The sequence below is a fragment of the Pongo abelii genome, chromosome 16 (genome assembly GCF_028885655.2).
Source record: "Pongo abelii isolate AG06213 chromosome 16, NHGRI_mPonAbe1-v2.0_pri, whole genome shotgun sequence".
Lineage (NCBI taxonomy): Eukaryota > Metazoa > Chordata > Mammalia > Primates > Hominidae > Pongo > Pongo abelii.
The window spans coordinates 412419-429022 of NC_072001.2; the positions used below are offsets into that span (position 1 = coordinate 412419).

Below are 16604 nucleotides of genomic sequence, written 5' to 3' on the forward strand. Positions count from 1 at the left end.
CTAACAAAGTATTCTCACAGCATCTGGTTTCATCTCCAATTTCTTTCTATGGGCCCTCTGGCCACTGCTGCCAGATGCGCATAGTTGTCCTGCAAGGCTGAAGCTGTCTGGAGTTATCACATGCGCAGGAACAAGCATTCCAGTGGCTTCAGGAGGGGTCGGCATGGGCTGTGGACATGGCAGGCAGGCTTCACACGAACTTGGGGATGCCCTGAGCCTTTGAGCAGCGACGTGGTGGAGAACCTGTTCCTGAAGGAAGCCTTGGCTTATCCTATGTACCAAACTTCTAGGAGACCCAGCATGTCTGCAGTTCTTAAAACAAAAATGGCCAGGCGTGGTGTCTGACGCCTGTAATCCCAGCACATTGGGAGGCCAAGGCAGGTGGATCACGAGGTCAGGAGATCGAGAGCAGCCTGGCCAAGATGGTGAACCCAGTCTCTACTAAAAATTAGCCAGGCATAGTTGTGGACATCTGTAGTCCCAGCTACTCGGGAAGCTGAGGCAGACTTGCTTGAACCCGGGAGGCGGAGATTGCAGTGAGCCAAGATAGTGCCACTGCACTCCTGCCTGGAGACAGAGCAAGACTCCATAAAAAAAAAAAAAAAAAACATAATTTAAAGGATTAAAAGATTTTGAAAAATGTATATATCTACCATTATAGTATCATACAGAATGGTTTTACTGCCGTGAAGATTCTCTATGCTCTGTGTCCATCTCTTCCTTCCCCTTGGTCCATGGCAACCACTGATCTTTCTACTGTTCCCATAGTTTCACCGTTTCCAGAACGTCACATAATTGGAATCGAACAGTATGTAGACTTTTCGGATTGGCTGCTTCTTTTAGCAATATGCATTTAAGTTTCCTCCATGTATTTTTTTTGTGGCTTGTTAGATCATCTCCTGTTAGCAGTGAATAATATCCCATTGCCATTATAGTTTTGTCAAGACTCAGAAAGTACAATGTGAAGAGTAAACATGAATGTGCACTGTAAGCTTTGAATGATAATGAAGGGTCAAGGTAGGTTCCTGGTTGTCACAGGTGTGCTCCTGTGAGGCAGGAAGCTGTAGTGGGGAGGCTGTGTGTGGGGAAAGGGACATAAGAGAAGTCTGTACTCTGCTCCATTTAGCTGTGAACCTGCACTTTTCTAAAAAAATTAGTTAAAATTAAAAGCAAAAAATTAGAAAAATTAAAACATTACAATGTGCCATATACTTTTCAAATCACAAGACAGAAAAAGACATAACAAAAGAAACTATAGAAAACAAGGATAGCAATAAAACATCAGTGATAGAAGGCAGAAGACAGAAACGTGGAGCCAAACACATTAATTTATTTTAATCATTAGTTATACTCATTTATACTAATTTATATTGATTTAACATATTAATTTTGACTAAATGGCATTAAAGGAGGTTTGAGGAATTTGCATGTCACATTCTGGATGAGAGGACTCAATATTAAATCTTTAGTTTGCTGTAAATCATTTTCCAATAAAAATTCTAAAAAATATTTTTGAACAAGAAAATGTGATTTTAAATCCATATATTGAACACACACACGAGACCCAATATTATAAAACTTACTATATTTAAGATTGCTATTACTATTGAAAATTAAACAAATTTGAAATGGTACAAAAATAAACACATTAATGAAAGAGAATTAAAAACACAGAAATTGAGTATAATTTCCTTTAGTAACAGGGTAACATTTTAAACCCACAAAACAGCGATTTTTCCATTTATGATATTAAAATATTGGGTAATGATTTGAGAATATAAAATGATAGAATTGAATCATGGTCCCACACCTTACATAAAAGTTACAGTATTAAATGTAAAAAAAAAAAAATTAGATGTGTGTGTGTTTTACGACCTTGAGAATGAATGTCTTCTGAAATCAAAATTTCAAACAGAAACCATATAAAAAGGAATAAACCTAACATACCTAAAACATAAATTCTTACACATTTCAACACCAGGTAAATAGCACGAAACAAACTGGGGACATTTTTACAACAATTATGTTACATGAAAGTTAAAATCCTTATGACATATACAATGTATAAAACAGTATTATTACCACTATTATTAATACCATTATGATTACCTTGTCTTCCCACACACCAGTCCTCTTCTGCTTCCCTGTGGTTAAACAGAGCCCTCCCTCTCTGGCCACAGTGAGGGATCCAGCAGGAACCCTGCCTAAACCCACAGAGGGTGTGAACCAAGCCAGGACATCACATTCCCTCCTGCAATGACGCAGATACCCACTCACGACAGAGATTTGGTCCCTCTCGGGAAAAGTTGTGTAACAATAATTGCAGAAACTTGTTTCTTATGTTCCCAGACACACGGAGAAAGCTGGTCTGGAAGACTGATGTCCACATACTAAGAGAAGCAGTCACTCATAACACACAATGCACACACCACACCATGTGCACATGTGCACACACACCCCACACAGACACCACACAAACAGCACACACACCATGTGCACACGTGAAGAGGTGGCCTGCCCCTCCACACTTGTGGACGTTTCTCATTGGATGGAATGAGAGACTTGAGAAAAGAAAGATACACAGAGACAAAGTATAGAGAAAGAAAAGTGGGCCCAGGGGAACGGCGCTCAGCATATGGAGGACCGGCACCGGCACCAGTCTCTGAGTTCCCTTAGTATTTATTGATCATTATCGGGAGTTTCTCAGAGAGGGAGATGTGGCAGGACAATAGGGTAATAGTGGAGAGAAGGTTAGCAGGAAAACATATGAACAAATGTCTCTGCATCATAAACAAGGTAAAGAAAAAAGTGCTGTGCTTTTTATGTTCATATACATAAACATCTCAATTTCTTAAAGAGCAGTATTGCTGCCAGCATGTCCTACCTCCAGCCCTAAGGCGGTTTTCCCTGATCTCAGTAGATGGAATATACAATCGGCCTTTACACGGAGACATGCCATTTCCCAGGGACGAGCAGGAGACAGATGCCTTCCTCTTACCTCAACTGCAAAGAGGCCTTCCTCTTTTACTAATCCTCCTCAGCACAGACCCTTTATGGGTGTCAGGCTGGGGGACAGTTAAGTCTTTCCCTTCCCATGAGGCCATATTTCAGACTATCACATGGGGAGAAACCTTGGACAATACCTGGCTTTCCTAGGCAGAGGTCCCTGTGGCCGGCCTTCCGCAGTGTTTTGTGTCTCTGGGTACTTGAGAGTAGGGAGTGGTGGTGACTTAACAAGCATGCGGGCTTCAAGCATTTGTTTAACAAAGCACATCCTGCACAGCCCTTAATCCATTTAACCTTGACTTGACACATTACATGTCTCAGGGAGCACAGGGTTGGGGGTAGGGTTACAGATTAACAGCCTCTCAAGGCAGAAGAATTTTTCTTAGTACAGAACAAAATGGAGTCTCTTATGTCTACTTCTTTCTACATAGACACAGTAACAGTCTGATCTCTTTCTTTTCCCCACACACACGCATACACACCCCACACGCAGACACCACACACTGCACACACACCATGTGCACACACACACACCCCAGACACCACACCCACACCCCAGACACCACACACACACCCGACACCACACCCACTGCACACACACCATGTGCACACACACACACCCCAGACACCACACACACACACCCCAGACACCACACACACACCCGACACCACACCCACTGCACACACACCATGTGCACACACACACACCCCAGACACCACACACACACCCCAGACACCACACCCACTGCACACACACCATGTGCACACGCACACACACGCCCCCCCGCACTGCACACAAACCACAGCCACTGCACACACACCATGTACACACGCACACACCCCAGACACCACACACTGCACACACACCATGTGCACATGCACACCCCACACACCCACACCCACTCCACACACCATGTGCACATGCACACGCACCCCAGACATCACACTGCACACACACCGTGTGCACACACCCCAGACACCACACACACTGCACATAACCATCTGCACATGCACACACCCTAGATACACACACACTGCACACACGTGCACACGCACACACCAGACACCACACCACACACTGCACACACACCATGTGCACATTCACACCCCACACACACACCACACACACTCCACACACCATGTGCACATGCACACACACCCCAGACACCACTGCACACACACCATGTGCACACGCACACACCCCAGACACCACACACTGCACACACACCATGTGCACATGCACACCCCACACACACACCACACCCACTCCACACACCATGTGCACATGCACACGCACCCCAGACACCACTGCACACACACCATGTGCACACACACCAGACACCACACACGCTGCACACAACCATCTGCACATGCACACACCCTAGACACACACACACACTGCACACACATGTGCACATGCACACACCAGACACCACACACTGCACACACACCATGTGCACACACACACCACACACACACCATGTGCACGCATACACACCCCAGACACCACATGCACACACACGTGCACACACTCCACAGACAACACACACTGCACACACATGTGCACACACACCCCACACAGACACCACACACTGCACACACACCCACTTCACACGCCACACCATGTGTACATACACACACCACACACACTGCATACACACCATGTATGCAAACACATACGCCCCACACATACACCACACACAGACACCACACACACTGCACGCAGCACACCATGTATACATGCACACACCCCCCCACACACACCATGTACACACGCACACACACCCCACAGACACCACACACCCTGCACACACACCATGTATACATGCACACCCCCCCCCACATACTGCACACACACCACGTGCACATGTACACACACCACATACAGACACCACACATTGCATACACACCATGTGCACACGCACACCCCCCCACACACACCACACACACCGCACACACACCAGGTGCACACACGCACACCCCTGATACACCACACACACACCATGTGCACACACACACACCCACACACCACACACACTGCACACACACCATGTGCACACGTGCACACATCCCCACACACACCGCACAATGTGCACACACCCATACCCCCCCACACACGGCACACACACAACACACACGAATCTGCTACACACACAACATACACATACAGCACCACACACATCCCATACTCCCCACACACGTCAAACACACACTCCACACATACTCCCCACACACTGCACACGTATATATAGCATCACACACACACAGAGCACACACACCACACACAGTGTGCACACACACAAACCACACATTCTACACACATCACACATCAAACACTACACACAGAGCACACACACCCAGCACCACACACACACATCACATACACCACACACTGCACACACATATCACACGCACACCACACATAGTACACATACACACCACACACACATACATCACAAACAGCACATATACACACCATGCACCACCCGCAAACTACACACAGTATACACACATAACACCCACAATACACACCATACACACATATACATACCCCATGAACCTACTACACACACAGACACACACACACCATACATACACATCACACGCATACACCTGCGCACACCTCACAGCATACATACAATCCTCACTTTTAGAAATTAATTTGGCTTTTAAGGGGCCTGGATAGTAAAGTATTTTATTGGCGTTTGAATGAGCCAAGAAAATGCGTATAAATACACATGCGTAACTATAAGGGCACAAGTAGTACTTTCGAAATCACAACATTAGATTAAACCATGTAAATTTTTTATTGTTTTTAAAAAATCAAGTCTTTCTCATTTTACTAGAAACTATTTACCAGAGTAAATAAGATTCTTACTGAGGTCAAAAGACTTTCTGGAAAAACTTCTCCTTGATGAAATTGCACTTAAAACATCACTTCCATAGTGAAGTATTTAAGATGTTCTTGGTCCTTTTCCTGTTATGTGGAATCATCAATTCAAATTTTAAAAGTGACTTTGAGATGTTTTTCATCTATTATTTTAAAAATGTTGAAGGCGTTTTTAATTCTGCCTTCAACAGAGATCGACATACCTCTGATTATGATGTAAAACTGAATACGTTATTCTGACAGGCTTTCTTTTCTGCAGTGCAGCTACCATCATTATTAAGGATTGAATGCTTTTAATCCATGCACAATCTGTATTCCCTGCTTTATAAAGAATAGAAATCTAATTCTCACTATGAAGGCAGATAAAAGTAATCCCTTCAACCTATAGATGAATCATTTACCAAAGCACTCAGACTTTAAATAGCATTCATCAAATGTGTCTATATTTCTATGCAGATTCATAGAAAGAACATGTAGTTTAAATCATTGCACATTTTATGCTTTTAAATGAGTTGTGATGTTCATTAGTATTTTTATCACATTTCCCCAAAGGTAGGCTAATTACTGTTATTATTTTCGGCTAGAAATATAAAATGTATTTTCTATTTTTGAAGACTTTGAAACATAACACTTGGAATATAATATCTGTGTATAATATCTGCAGAAAGCATGAAAGTAATATTTAAACAGTATGCATTTTTTCCAGAATGAAAATTTCCTCTACAATAACATTCACCTTTTTTTCCTGATGGGCTCATAGAAGTCAACATTTCTAACATTGCTGGACGTTATTTACATTAAACTTGCATCAGCTTCGGGTGTTGCAGAAACTGGGCGAGGCCACAAGCTACACAATACACACAAACACACACAAAACTTGTATTATTATACTTACCTAAGTGTCTAAAGAGGTGAATAAATATATTAGATTGCTCCAGAACAAGGATTTTTATGGGGCCTATTGGAAAGTATGACTGCAGTTTGAGTGAGATGCCTGTAAGAGATTCAATATGGCCACTAATAGAGAATCCAATTTTAAAAACACTGACAGAAGGCTCATGAGATAGAAATTTTCACCTAAATCTATTGGAAATGTGCTACTAGATGCTGTAGTAAAAAGACTGGTGTGGTAATTGTAAAACACATCTGATATCTAAACCTTTGTTTTTTACCTGAAATCCTTATGGGGGTGATTGTGTATGTCAATTTGAATTTTCCCATCAACAAGATAAATAAATACACAAATAAATAGCCAGCCTGCCAGGATAAATTAGTTCACCTTTTCTATATTTTGAGGGCAGTGCTTCTCCTCCTTTGACAGCCACAAGATTCACCCGGGGATCCCTTAAAATGCAAAACCATAGACCACACTTTGACTAGCCTGGATAAGGGGCCAGAGCATTGAAATGAGTGTGTAGGTGACTGTGCTAAGATTCTCCTGCTCATTTGGGCACTGGCTTACCATATAAACAAACCTTAGGACCTCTAGTCCTTGCTGGAAAAGAAATACACATACATAGGATGTGACTATGGATATGGAATATCTGTTGTGTTCTGGACATTGTGCTACACAACAGAGATAAGAAGTCAAAAAATCCCCTGTCTCTATCTGAAAGATAGAGAAATAATCAAATTTATTATTTATTTCAAATGTTGAAATAATCTTATTTCAATTAAAATGTTGAAATAATCTTAATTCAAATATTGAAATAATCTTCTCTTATTGAAAGATAGAGAAGTCAGATAATCCCTTGTCTCTATCTGAAAGGAGCTTCCTACACAGTGGCTTCTGAGGTCTTTGAAACTAGATTCACTTTCAGATTTGATTATTATATTTATGATTTGATATTTTCATTGAACCCCATGATATGATGAAGTTTTCTAGAACCTGCTAGAATAATTGACTTTGCTCTCAGCATTATGAAGCCACTGGGGCACATAAGTAGTTCATTTATGTTTGTGTTTAACCAGACAGGAACAACTTGAGCTACTTTTCTAGCCACCTTCGTTTAGAGCTGTTTTTGTTTGTTATTTTTGTTTGTTTGTTTTTGAGACGGGTCTCACTCTGTCACCTAGGCAGTGGCGTGATCAGAGCTCACTGCAGCCTCTGCCTTCTGGGCTCAAGCAATCCTCTCACGTCAGCCTCCTGAAAAGCTGGGACCACAGGCTCATATCACCATACCCAGCTAATTAAAAATAATTTTTTTTTTTTGTAGAGACGGTTTTTCCATGTTTCCTGGACTTGTCTGCAATTCTTGAACTTAAGCAATCTGCTGCCTCAGCCTCCTAATGTGTAGAGCTGTGTTTTCAGTCTTTTTTGAGCTATTTTACAATCCAGTTTTGAACTGGTAAGTTTGGATTCATTCTGATATTTACAGATTTAACATCCTACTTCACAAGATGCTCATAGCCTTAATCCATTACAGCCGCTGCCTCATCCATCTCTGCTCATAGCCTTGATCCATTACAGTAGCCACCTCGTCCATCTCTGCTCATAGCCTTGATCCATTGCAGTAGCCACCTCGTCCATCTCTGCTCATAGCCTTGATCCATTGCAGTAGCCACCTCGTCCATCTCTGCTCATAGCCTTGATCCACTGCAGTAGCCACCTCGTCCATCTCTGCTCATAGCCTTGATCCACTGCAGTAGCCACCTCGTCCATCTCTGCTCATAGCCTTGATCCACTGCAGTAGCCACCTCGTCCATCTCTGCTCATAGCCTTGATCCACTGCAGTAGCCACCTCGTCCATCTCTGCTCATAGCCTTGATCCATTGCAGTAGCCACCTCGTCCATCTCTGCTCATAGTCTTGATCCAATGCAGTAGCCACCTCGTCCATCTCTGCTCATAGCCTTGATCCACTGCAGTAGCCACCTCGTCCATCTCTGCTCATAGCCTTGATCCATTGCAGTAGCCACCTCGTCCATCTCTGCTCATAGCCTTGATCCATTTCAGTAGCCACCTCGTCCATCTCTGCTCATAGCCTTGATCCATTGCAGTAGCCACCTCGTCCATCTCTGCTCATAGCCTTGATCCATTGCAGTAGCCACCTCGTCCATCTCTGCTCATAGTCTTGATCCAATGCAGTAGCCACCTCGTCCATCTCTGCTCATAGCCTTGATCCATTGCAGTAGCCACCTCGTCCATCTCTGCTCATAGCCTTGATCCATTGCAGTAGCCACCTCGTCCATCTCTGCTCATAGCCTTGATCCATTGCAGTAGTCACCTCGTCCATCTCTGCTCATAGCCTAAACTAATAGAAGCCAGAGGGAAGAAATGGAAGCCAACGTGAGTCCAGAACACACATTTTATGAGTATAAGAAATTTAAAAACAGCAAAGTATATCATGAAGTTTGTAATAGATGTGCATGGCTAACATTTATTCTTAATCAATATATTCTATAAATTGGGAGAAAATATTAAACACATGAAAAGTAAGGAACTTGGGCTGGGTGCGGTGGCTCATGCCTGTAATCCCAGCACTTTGGGAGGCCGAGGCTGGTGGATCACAAGGTCAGGAGATCAAGACCATCCTGGCTAACATGGTGAAACCCCGTCTCTACTAAAAATACAAAAAAATTAGCCAGGTGTGGTGGTAGGTGCCTGTAGTCCCAGCTACTTGGGAGGCTGAGGCAGGAGAATGGCATAAACCTGGGAGGCGGAGCCTGCAGGGAACCGAGATTGCGCCACTGCACTCCAGCCTGGGGACAGAGTGAGACTCCGTCGCAAGAAACAAAAAAGAAATAAAAGGAACTTTCATCATTTATAACTAATATGATGAGAATGTGGTTTATGTTTTTATCTTTGCAAGATTTAGGAACATTTGGTGCAAGGAGGAAGAATTTATAATAATGGGGAGCATGTATGATACTGGAGGGAGCCTTTCGACAAGGGGGAAATGGCAACATGAGACATGCTATGGTCATAGCTATGTGGTAGCACAGCCAGCTATGGTCTCCCCCGTCAAACCCACTAGGCAGTGTTCAGTTACCAACGTTGAGATAGAGCTCACCCACCCAGGACAGAAGAGAAAATATACACAGCAGTCAGAAGCCACTGTGTAGGAAGCTCCTTTCAGATACAGGCAAGGGATATTTGACTTTTTATCTCTAGTGTCTAGTACAATGTCGAGAACATAACAGATATTCCATATGCACAGTCACATCCTATGTATCTGTATTTCTTTTCCAGCATGGACTGGAGGTCCTAAGCTTCATTAATATGGTGAGCCAGTGCCCACATGAACAGTAGGATCTTAGCACTGTCACCTGGACATCCATTTAAATGCTCTTGTCTTAGCTAGTCAAAGTGTGGTCTATGAATTTGCATTTTAATAAGATCCCCGGGTGAATCTTTTGTGTGTTACAGGGAAGCAATGTCCTACATCATATGTGACAGGCTCTCATAGTCACCATCATCACGGGAATCTTGCACACGTTACAGGGAAGCACTGTCCTACATCATATGTGACAGGCTCTCATAGTCGCCATCATCATGGGAATCTTGTGCATGTTACAGGGAAGCACTGTCTTACATCGTATCTGACAGGTTCTCATAGTCACCATCATCACGGGAATCTTGCACACATTACAGGGAAGCACTGTCCTACATCATATGTGACAGGCTCTCATAGTCACCATCATCATGGGAATCTTGTGCATGTTACAGGGAAACACTGTCCTACATCATATGTGACAGGCTCAGTCACCATCATCACAGGAATCCTGGACATGTTACAGGGAAGCACTGTCCTACATCGTATGTGACAGGCTCTCATAGTCACCATCATCACGGGAATCTTGTGCATGTTACAGGAAAGCACTGTCCTACATCGTATCTGACAGGCTCTCATAGTCACCATCAACACGGGAATCCTGTGCACGTTACAGGGAAGCACTGTCCTACATCATATGTGGCAGGCTCTAATAGTCATCATCACCATGGGAAGCTGCATTTAGAGCATTTAACTATATGGGCTCTGAAATCAGATGACTTAAGTTTAGACTTCCTTCTACTTCTTACTAAGCAGAGAACTCTGGGGTGAAAATTTTATGAGACCCAGTTTTAACATGTCCAAATTGGAGGCACGGGGAAATTATAGCATTTTGCATAGAATATCGTTTTAAGTATAAAATGAAGTAGTACATAGTAAGCTTCTGCCATACACTAACTGCACAATAAATATTAGTTAATAGTAACTCATTTAATCCTAAGGTCTATAAATTTGTACACAATAATTTTTTGTGACTACACAAATTTTCATAATTAGTCTAGATTTAAAATCAAGGAATGTTCTTACTTGTAGTTGGCAATCAATATGACATGCCAAAATTATATGTAAGTATCTTATTGTTGGTGGGGATATAAGAAGTTTGCCATCAAAAGAGAGACGATAATCTATGTTTGCAGACTCCAGAAAGCTGTCTCTCACATAAGAATTTGCAATTTCTGGGGGAAAAGAAAAAGTTGATTGTGCGAATAAACATTACCATGGAGTCTTCTCTATGGCAACATCAAAAATGAAAGCTGATTCTCACCTTCCTAACAATCTGCAAAGATGAGTGAAATGCAACTTACTGAGCATCAAGTTAAAGAAGGAGATAACTTGAGTGGCACAGGAGGAAACCATGTCACTGCTGGAGAAATCAATATGACCAGTGTTCCTCTGCCCTCCTCCGAGGCTAAGGATGGATTAAATATCAGTGGCTGACCTCAGGTAATGGAATGAGAAAAAAAGCTATAAAAATGCATGCATTACATAATTAAGAGGGTGGGAAGTGATTTTTTTAAAAAAGGCAATTCCTAGTTGGGTTCCTTCCTGTTCACCCCATTGGTGAAGAAGCTACTCTTGCCCTAGAAGTCTGGGAATGGCTGCAGACACAACAAACACCGAGCAGACGAAATTCACAGTAATTTACTCATCACACATACTCAGCCCAGCGGGGGATGACACTGCATTTATGCAGGTCTACCCAGGGTTTGCACTCTGGAATAGTGGGTGTGGGAGGCAGACTTGGTAGAAATCAGAGGGTGGGGTAAACCCTGGTCCCTTCAGGGATCTGCTTGACTAATTGAGTTTTGCAGTCTGGTGGGGGCATGAAGCCATTAGGCTGAGGACATGGTGGGGTGCTGCATGAAATTTTAGGTGCCAAAATACAATTGACCCCGATGTTTTAACATCAGACATTTATTTTCATGATGACTAATATTTTGAGAGGCTGAGAGAAAGCTGTTGAGACATTGTAATAAGTGCTTAGGGACATGAGAGATTAGGAAGGCCACAGTTATGAGTAATGTAATGTGGAAGCCAATGCAAAGCTACTGCCCCCATTTATTTAGCAGGACACAGGAAAAGTGATCTGGGGTCCATGGCAGCACAAGTGTGTTGGTAAATATTTGGGTGATGTCATGCATTCCCCATGCATTGGTTTAGAGATCTGGGGCCTCTGGCAGCACAAGCGTGTTCATAAATATTTGGGTGACGTCACGCATTCCCCATGCATTGGTTTTCATGTCTCCAGTGAGTTGTTGGGCAAGTCTGATATTACTGATTCACAAGCAGCAGGCAGCTTCCTGTGTGGAGCTACCTCCACCCCTGGACAGTCCAGGACTGAATGGTTGTCAAAAATGTGAACTCCTTGATGTCCAGTAAAGGCAACTGAGGGAACTGTGTAGCATTGGTGTAAAAAGTGCACTTTCCTAAGAAGCATGAACTTAGAGTAATCAAAGCCTGGGACAACAGTGGAACCCAGCAGGGCATCCACTCACTGCTTTGTAACTTAAATAGGAATTCTTTGAGGAGCTCAGTCTATCTCTCAACTAAAGCAGCTGCCTGCAGCCTATAGGGGCAGTGGAAGCTCTAGTGGACACTTTCACAAGCCCAGCACTGTGTTTTCTGATGAAATGTTGCCTTGGTCACCATCAGTAGTGTCTGGAACTCTGCAGGGGATAAGGAGTGTCCCTGTGAGATCCGTACTATGTCCTTGGTTAAAAAAAAGGCATGTTACCTTGATTGTATTCTGAGTATCCATTAGACAAGAAGTTTCTTCAATTCAATGAGGAGGGAAGGTGGACAATTCTTGGCAATTGCCAAAAAGTTTGTAAAAATTTACAAATGGGGCTAATTGTTGGCCCAGCATCAGTGCTGAGATGACCACCTCAAGTTTGGCCGGTCATGCTGAGGCTTGGGTGTCATCCTTTATCAGGGACATCCTAGCTAAGGGAGGGAAGGCAGCAGCATCCCACTGAGCTCCATAATGTCTGATGATGGCATTCATTCAGAAGGTGGATGAACTTCACTGCTGGTCACTCAGTCGATCCCGAGGGGCCTCAGAGACGGGTGACTTCCAGCACCACAGCCTGAGGATGAAGCAGGCCAGGGTTTCCTGCAGATGAGATGGTAGGGGGTCCAGGTTTGACTCCATCCTGAGGCAAGGAGGTCTCTGCAGCTGTGCCAAGGTTGTGGGGTGCTACTTCCCAAGGCCTGATGACCAGATAGGCATGAAGACTCGTGGACATGGATGCAGAGCCCTCTGTTTCCAGAGTGTCCAGTATGTGGTCAGCAATCACTGCCCTGATGCTGTACAGCACAGGGTCAAAAGGGGCAGGTTTGTTTTTTACATCAGAAGCCAATGGACTACTTATGGCCACCATATGCAACCCAGATACTTCAGGAAGCATGAGAAGAGGTTGCTAAAGCATCCACAGTGTGTTCTCTGAGGATATTCATAGGGGCACCTGTTAATTTAAATTTGGACAGATTCCAGACTTGTTGAAGGAGGCTTCTTTCAAGGTGGGTCAGTTTGCCAATGACAGCATCAGTGAGATTAAGTAAGATTTGTAAATAAGAAATATGTTGTCACCTGAACCCCAAGTGAAGAATTAAAGGGCTGGGCACAGTGGCTCACACCTATAACCCCAGAACTTTGGGAGGCCGAGGCAAGAGGATCGCTTCAGCCCAGGAGTTTGAGACCAGCCTGGGTAACATAGCAAGATCTTTTCTCTACCAAAAAAAAAAAAAAAAAAAAAAATTAGCTGAGTGTCGTGGCACACACCTGCAGTCTTAGCTACTTGGAAGGCCGAGATGGGAGAATTGCTTGAGCTCAGGAGGTCGAGGCTGCAGTGAGATGAAATCGTGCCACTTCACACCAGTCTGGGTGACAGAGCAAGACTGTGCCTCCAAAAAACAAAACACAAATTAAACACTGTTGGGCTTGTATTAACATTGTGGATGCTGAGAGGATCAATAACTATTTTTTGAAAGTCTCAGGAATAGGGCAGCCCCATGTTTACCAAGGAATTTTCAGGAATTGAAGCAAAGTGGCAGGGCCTTGCACCAGTGTGTTAGGGAAAGGTCCATTCCCTTTGTGTAAGCCTCCTTGTATCTGTGTGTCCTTAGTGTGTAAAATGAATTTTCTCTGAGAATGATGTCATCAGTATAATGTCACAACTGTGCTCCTGTAGAAAGGTGGTTGCAGTGAGATCTTGTCTGTGAAGATTGCATGCAATGACAAGGCTGCCGAGGCACTCCGTGGGTCGCCTGGTCCCTTCAGAGATGAAGGCAGGCTATGACTGAGACTCTGTTAAAATAGGCACAAAAAGAACATGGTAGCCAAATCTGTAACAACAAAGTATTTATCAGTTGCATGAATATATATAGGTTTATTGTAAGGAATTGGCTAATGTGGTTATGGAGGCGAAGAAGTCCCAGGACCTGCAGTCAGCAAGCTGAAGAACCAGGACTGCCAATGTTGGAGTCCCAGTCAAAGCCTAAAGTCTTGAGAACCAGGAAAGCTGATGGCATAAGTTACAGTCCACGTCTGACTTCAATCTATGTCTCAGCTCTGAAATCATCAGACAAAGAGAGTGAATTCTCTCTTCCTCTACCTTTGTGTTTTATTTGGGTTTTTAATGGATTGGATGAGGCCCACTCACATTGAGGAGGGCAACTACTTTACTAAGTCTACATATTCAAATGTTCATCTCATCAAGGAACACCCTCACAGACACATTCAGAGTGTTTAGGCAACCCAACTTGGCAAATAAAATTTACCATCAAAGGCGAAAGATGTATACGATCTGAAGAGAAACCAGAGATGCAGGATGGTTAAACATCTGCAAGTCAATAAATGTGATACACCATATAAACAGAATTAAAAACAAAAATCACATGATCATCTCAATACCTGCAGAAAAAGGATTTGACAAAATCCAGCATCACTTTATGCTTAAAACCCTCAGGAATACTGACATAGGAAAAGCATTTGACAAAATCCAGAATCCCTTTATGTTTAAAACCCTCAGGAAAATCGACATAGAAGGGACATACCTTAAGGTAATAAAAGCCATATATGACAAACACACAACCAACATTATACTGAATGGGGAAAAGTTGAAAGCATTCCCCCTGAGAACTGGAAAAAGACGATGATGCCCACTTTCACCACTTCTATTCAACCCAGTACTAGAAGTCCTCACCAGAGCAATCAGATAAGAGAAATAAACGGCATCCAAATCGGTAAAGATGTCGAACTGTCACTCTTTGCTGATGACATGATCATATACCTAGAAAACCCTAGACTCATCCCAAAAGCTACTAGAATTGGTAAATGAATTCAGCAGTTTCAGGATACAAAATTAATGTTCACAAGTCAGTGGCTCTGCTATACACTAACAATAACCATGCTGAGAATCAAATCAAGAACTCACCCCCTTTTACAATAGCTGCAATAAAAACCTTAGGAATATTATAATTCCTATAATTATAATAGTATATTCCTATAATTGTCAATTGTGTGCAATATTTGCAGACAAAATCTTAATTACATCTGGAATACTTAAAGAAGCAAAAGATCTCTACAAGGAAAACTACAAAACACTGCTGACAGAAATTACAGACACAAACAAATGGAAACACATCCCATGCTAATGGATAGGTAAAATCAATATTGTGAAAATACCATACTGCCAAAAGCAATCTACAAACTCAATGCAATCCCCATCAAAGTACCAACATCAGTTTTCACAGAACCAGAAAAATTCATATGGAAACAAAAAAGACATAGAAGGGACATACCTTAATGTAATAAAAGCCTAGAACCAAAAAAGAGTCTGATAGCCAAAGCAAGACTAAGCAAAAAGAACAAATCTAGAAGCCCACTTCAAACTATACTATAAGGCCATAGTCACCAAAACAGCATGGTACTGTTATAAAAATGGGCACATAGATCAATGGAAGATAATAGAGAACCCAGAAATAAAGCCAAATACTTAACAGTCATCTAATCTTCAACAAAGCAAATGAAAACATAAAGCAGGGAAAGAAAATCCTATTCAACAAATGGTGCTGGGATAAATGGCAAAACCACACATAGAAGAATGAAAGTGGATCCTCATTTCTCACCCTATAAAAAAATCAACTCAAGATGGATCAAGGACTTTAATACTTGAAACCACAAAAATTCTAGAAGATGACATTGGAAAAACCCTTCTAGACATTGGCTTAGGCAAAGACTTCACGACCAATAACCCAAAAAGCAAATTCAACTAAAACAAAGATAAATAGATGGGACTTAATTAAACTAAAAAGCTTCTTCACAGTAAAAGAAATAATCAGCAAAGTAAACAGATAACCTACAGAGTGGGAGAAAATCTTCACAATCTATACTTCTGATTAAAGGACTAATATGTAGAATCTGCAAGGAACTCAA

General features: G+C 42.6%; 1 protein-coding gene across 1 annotated transcript in view; it reads right to left on the reverse strand.

The window, feature by feature from the left end:
* The window catches only part of LOC134760231 (uncharacterized), a 19358-nt gene continuing 2754 nt past the window's right edge, over positions 1-16604 (reverse strand). The window contains exons 2-3 of the mRNA XM_063716327.1: positions 4121-9148; positions 1-286 (exon numbers count right to left, since the gene is read on the reverse strand). Coding sequence (XP_063572397.1) covers positions 1-286; positions 4121-5076 — 1242 coding nt within the window. The 5' untranslated portion in view covers positions 5077-9148. The remainder of the gene's footprint in view (positions 287-4120; positions 9149-16604) is intronic.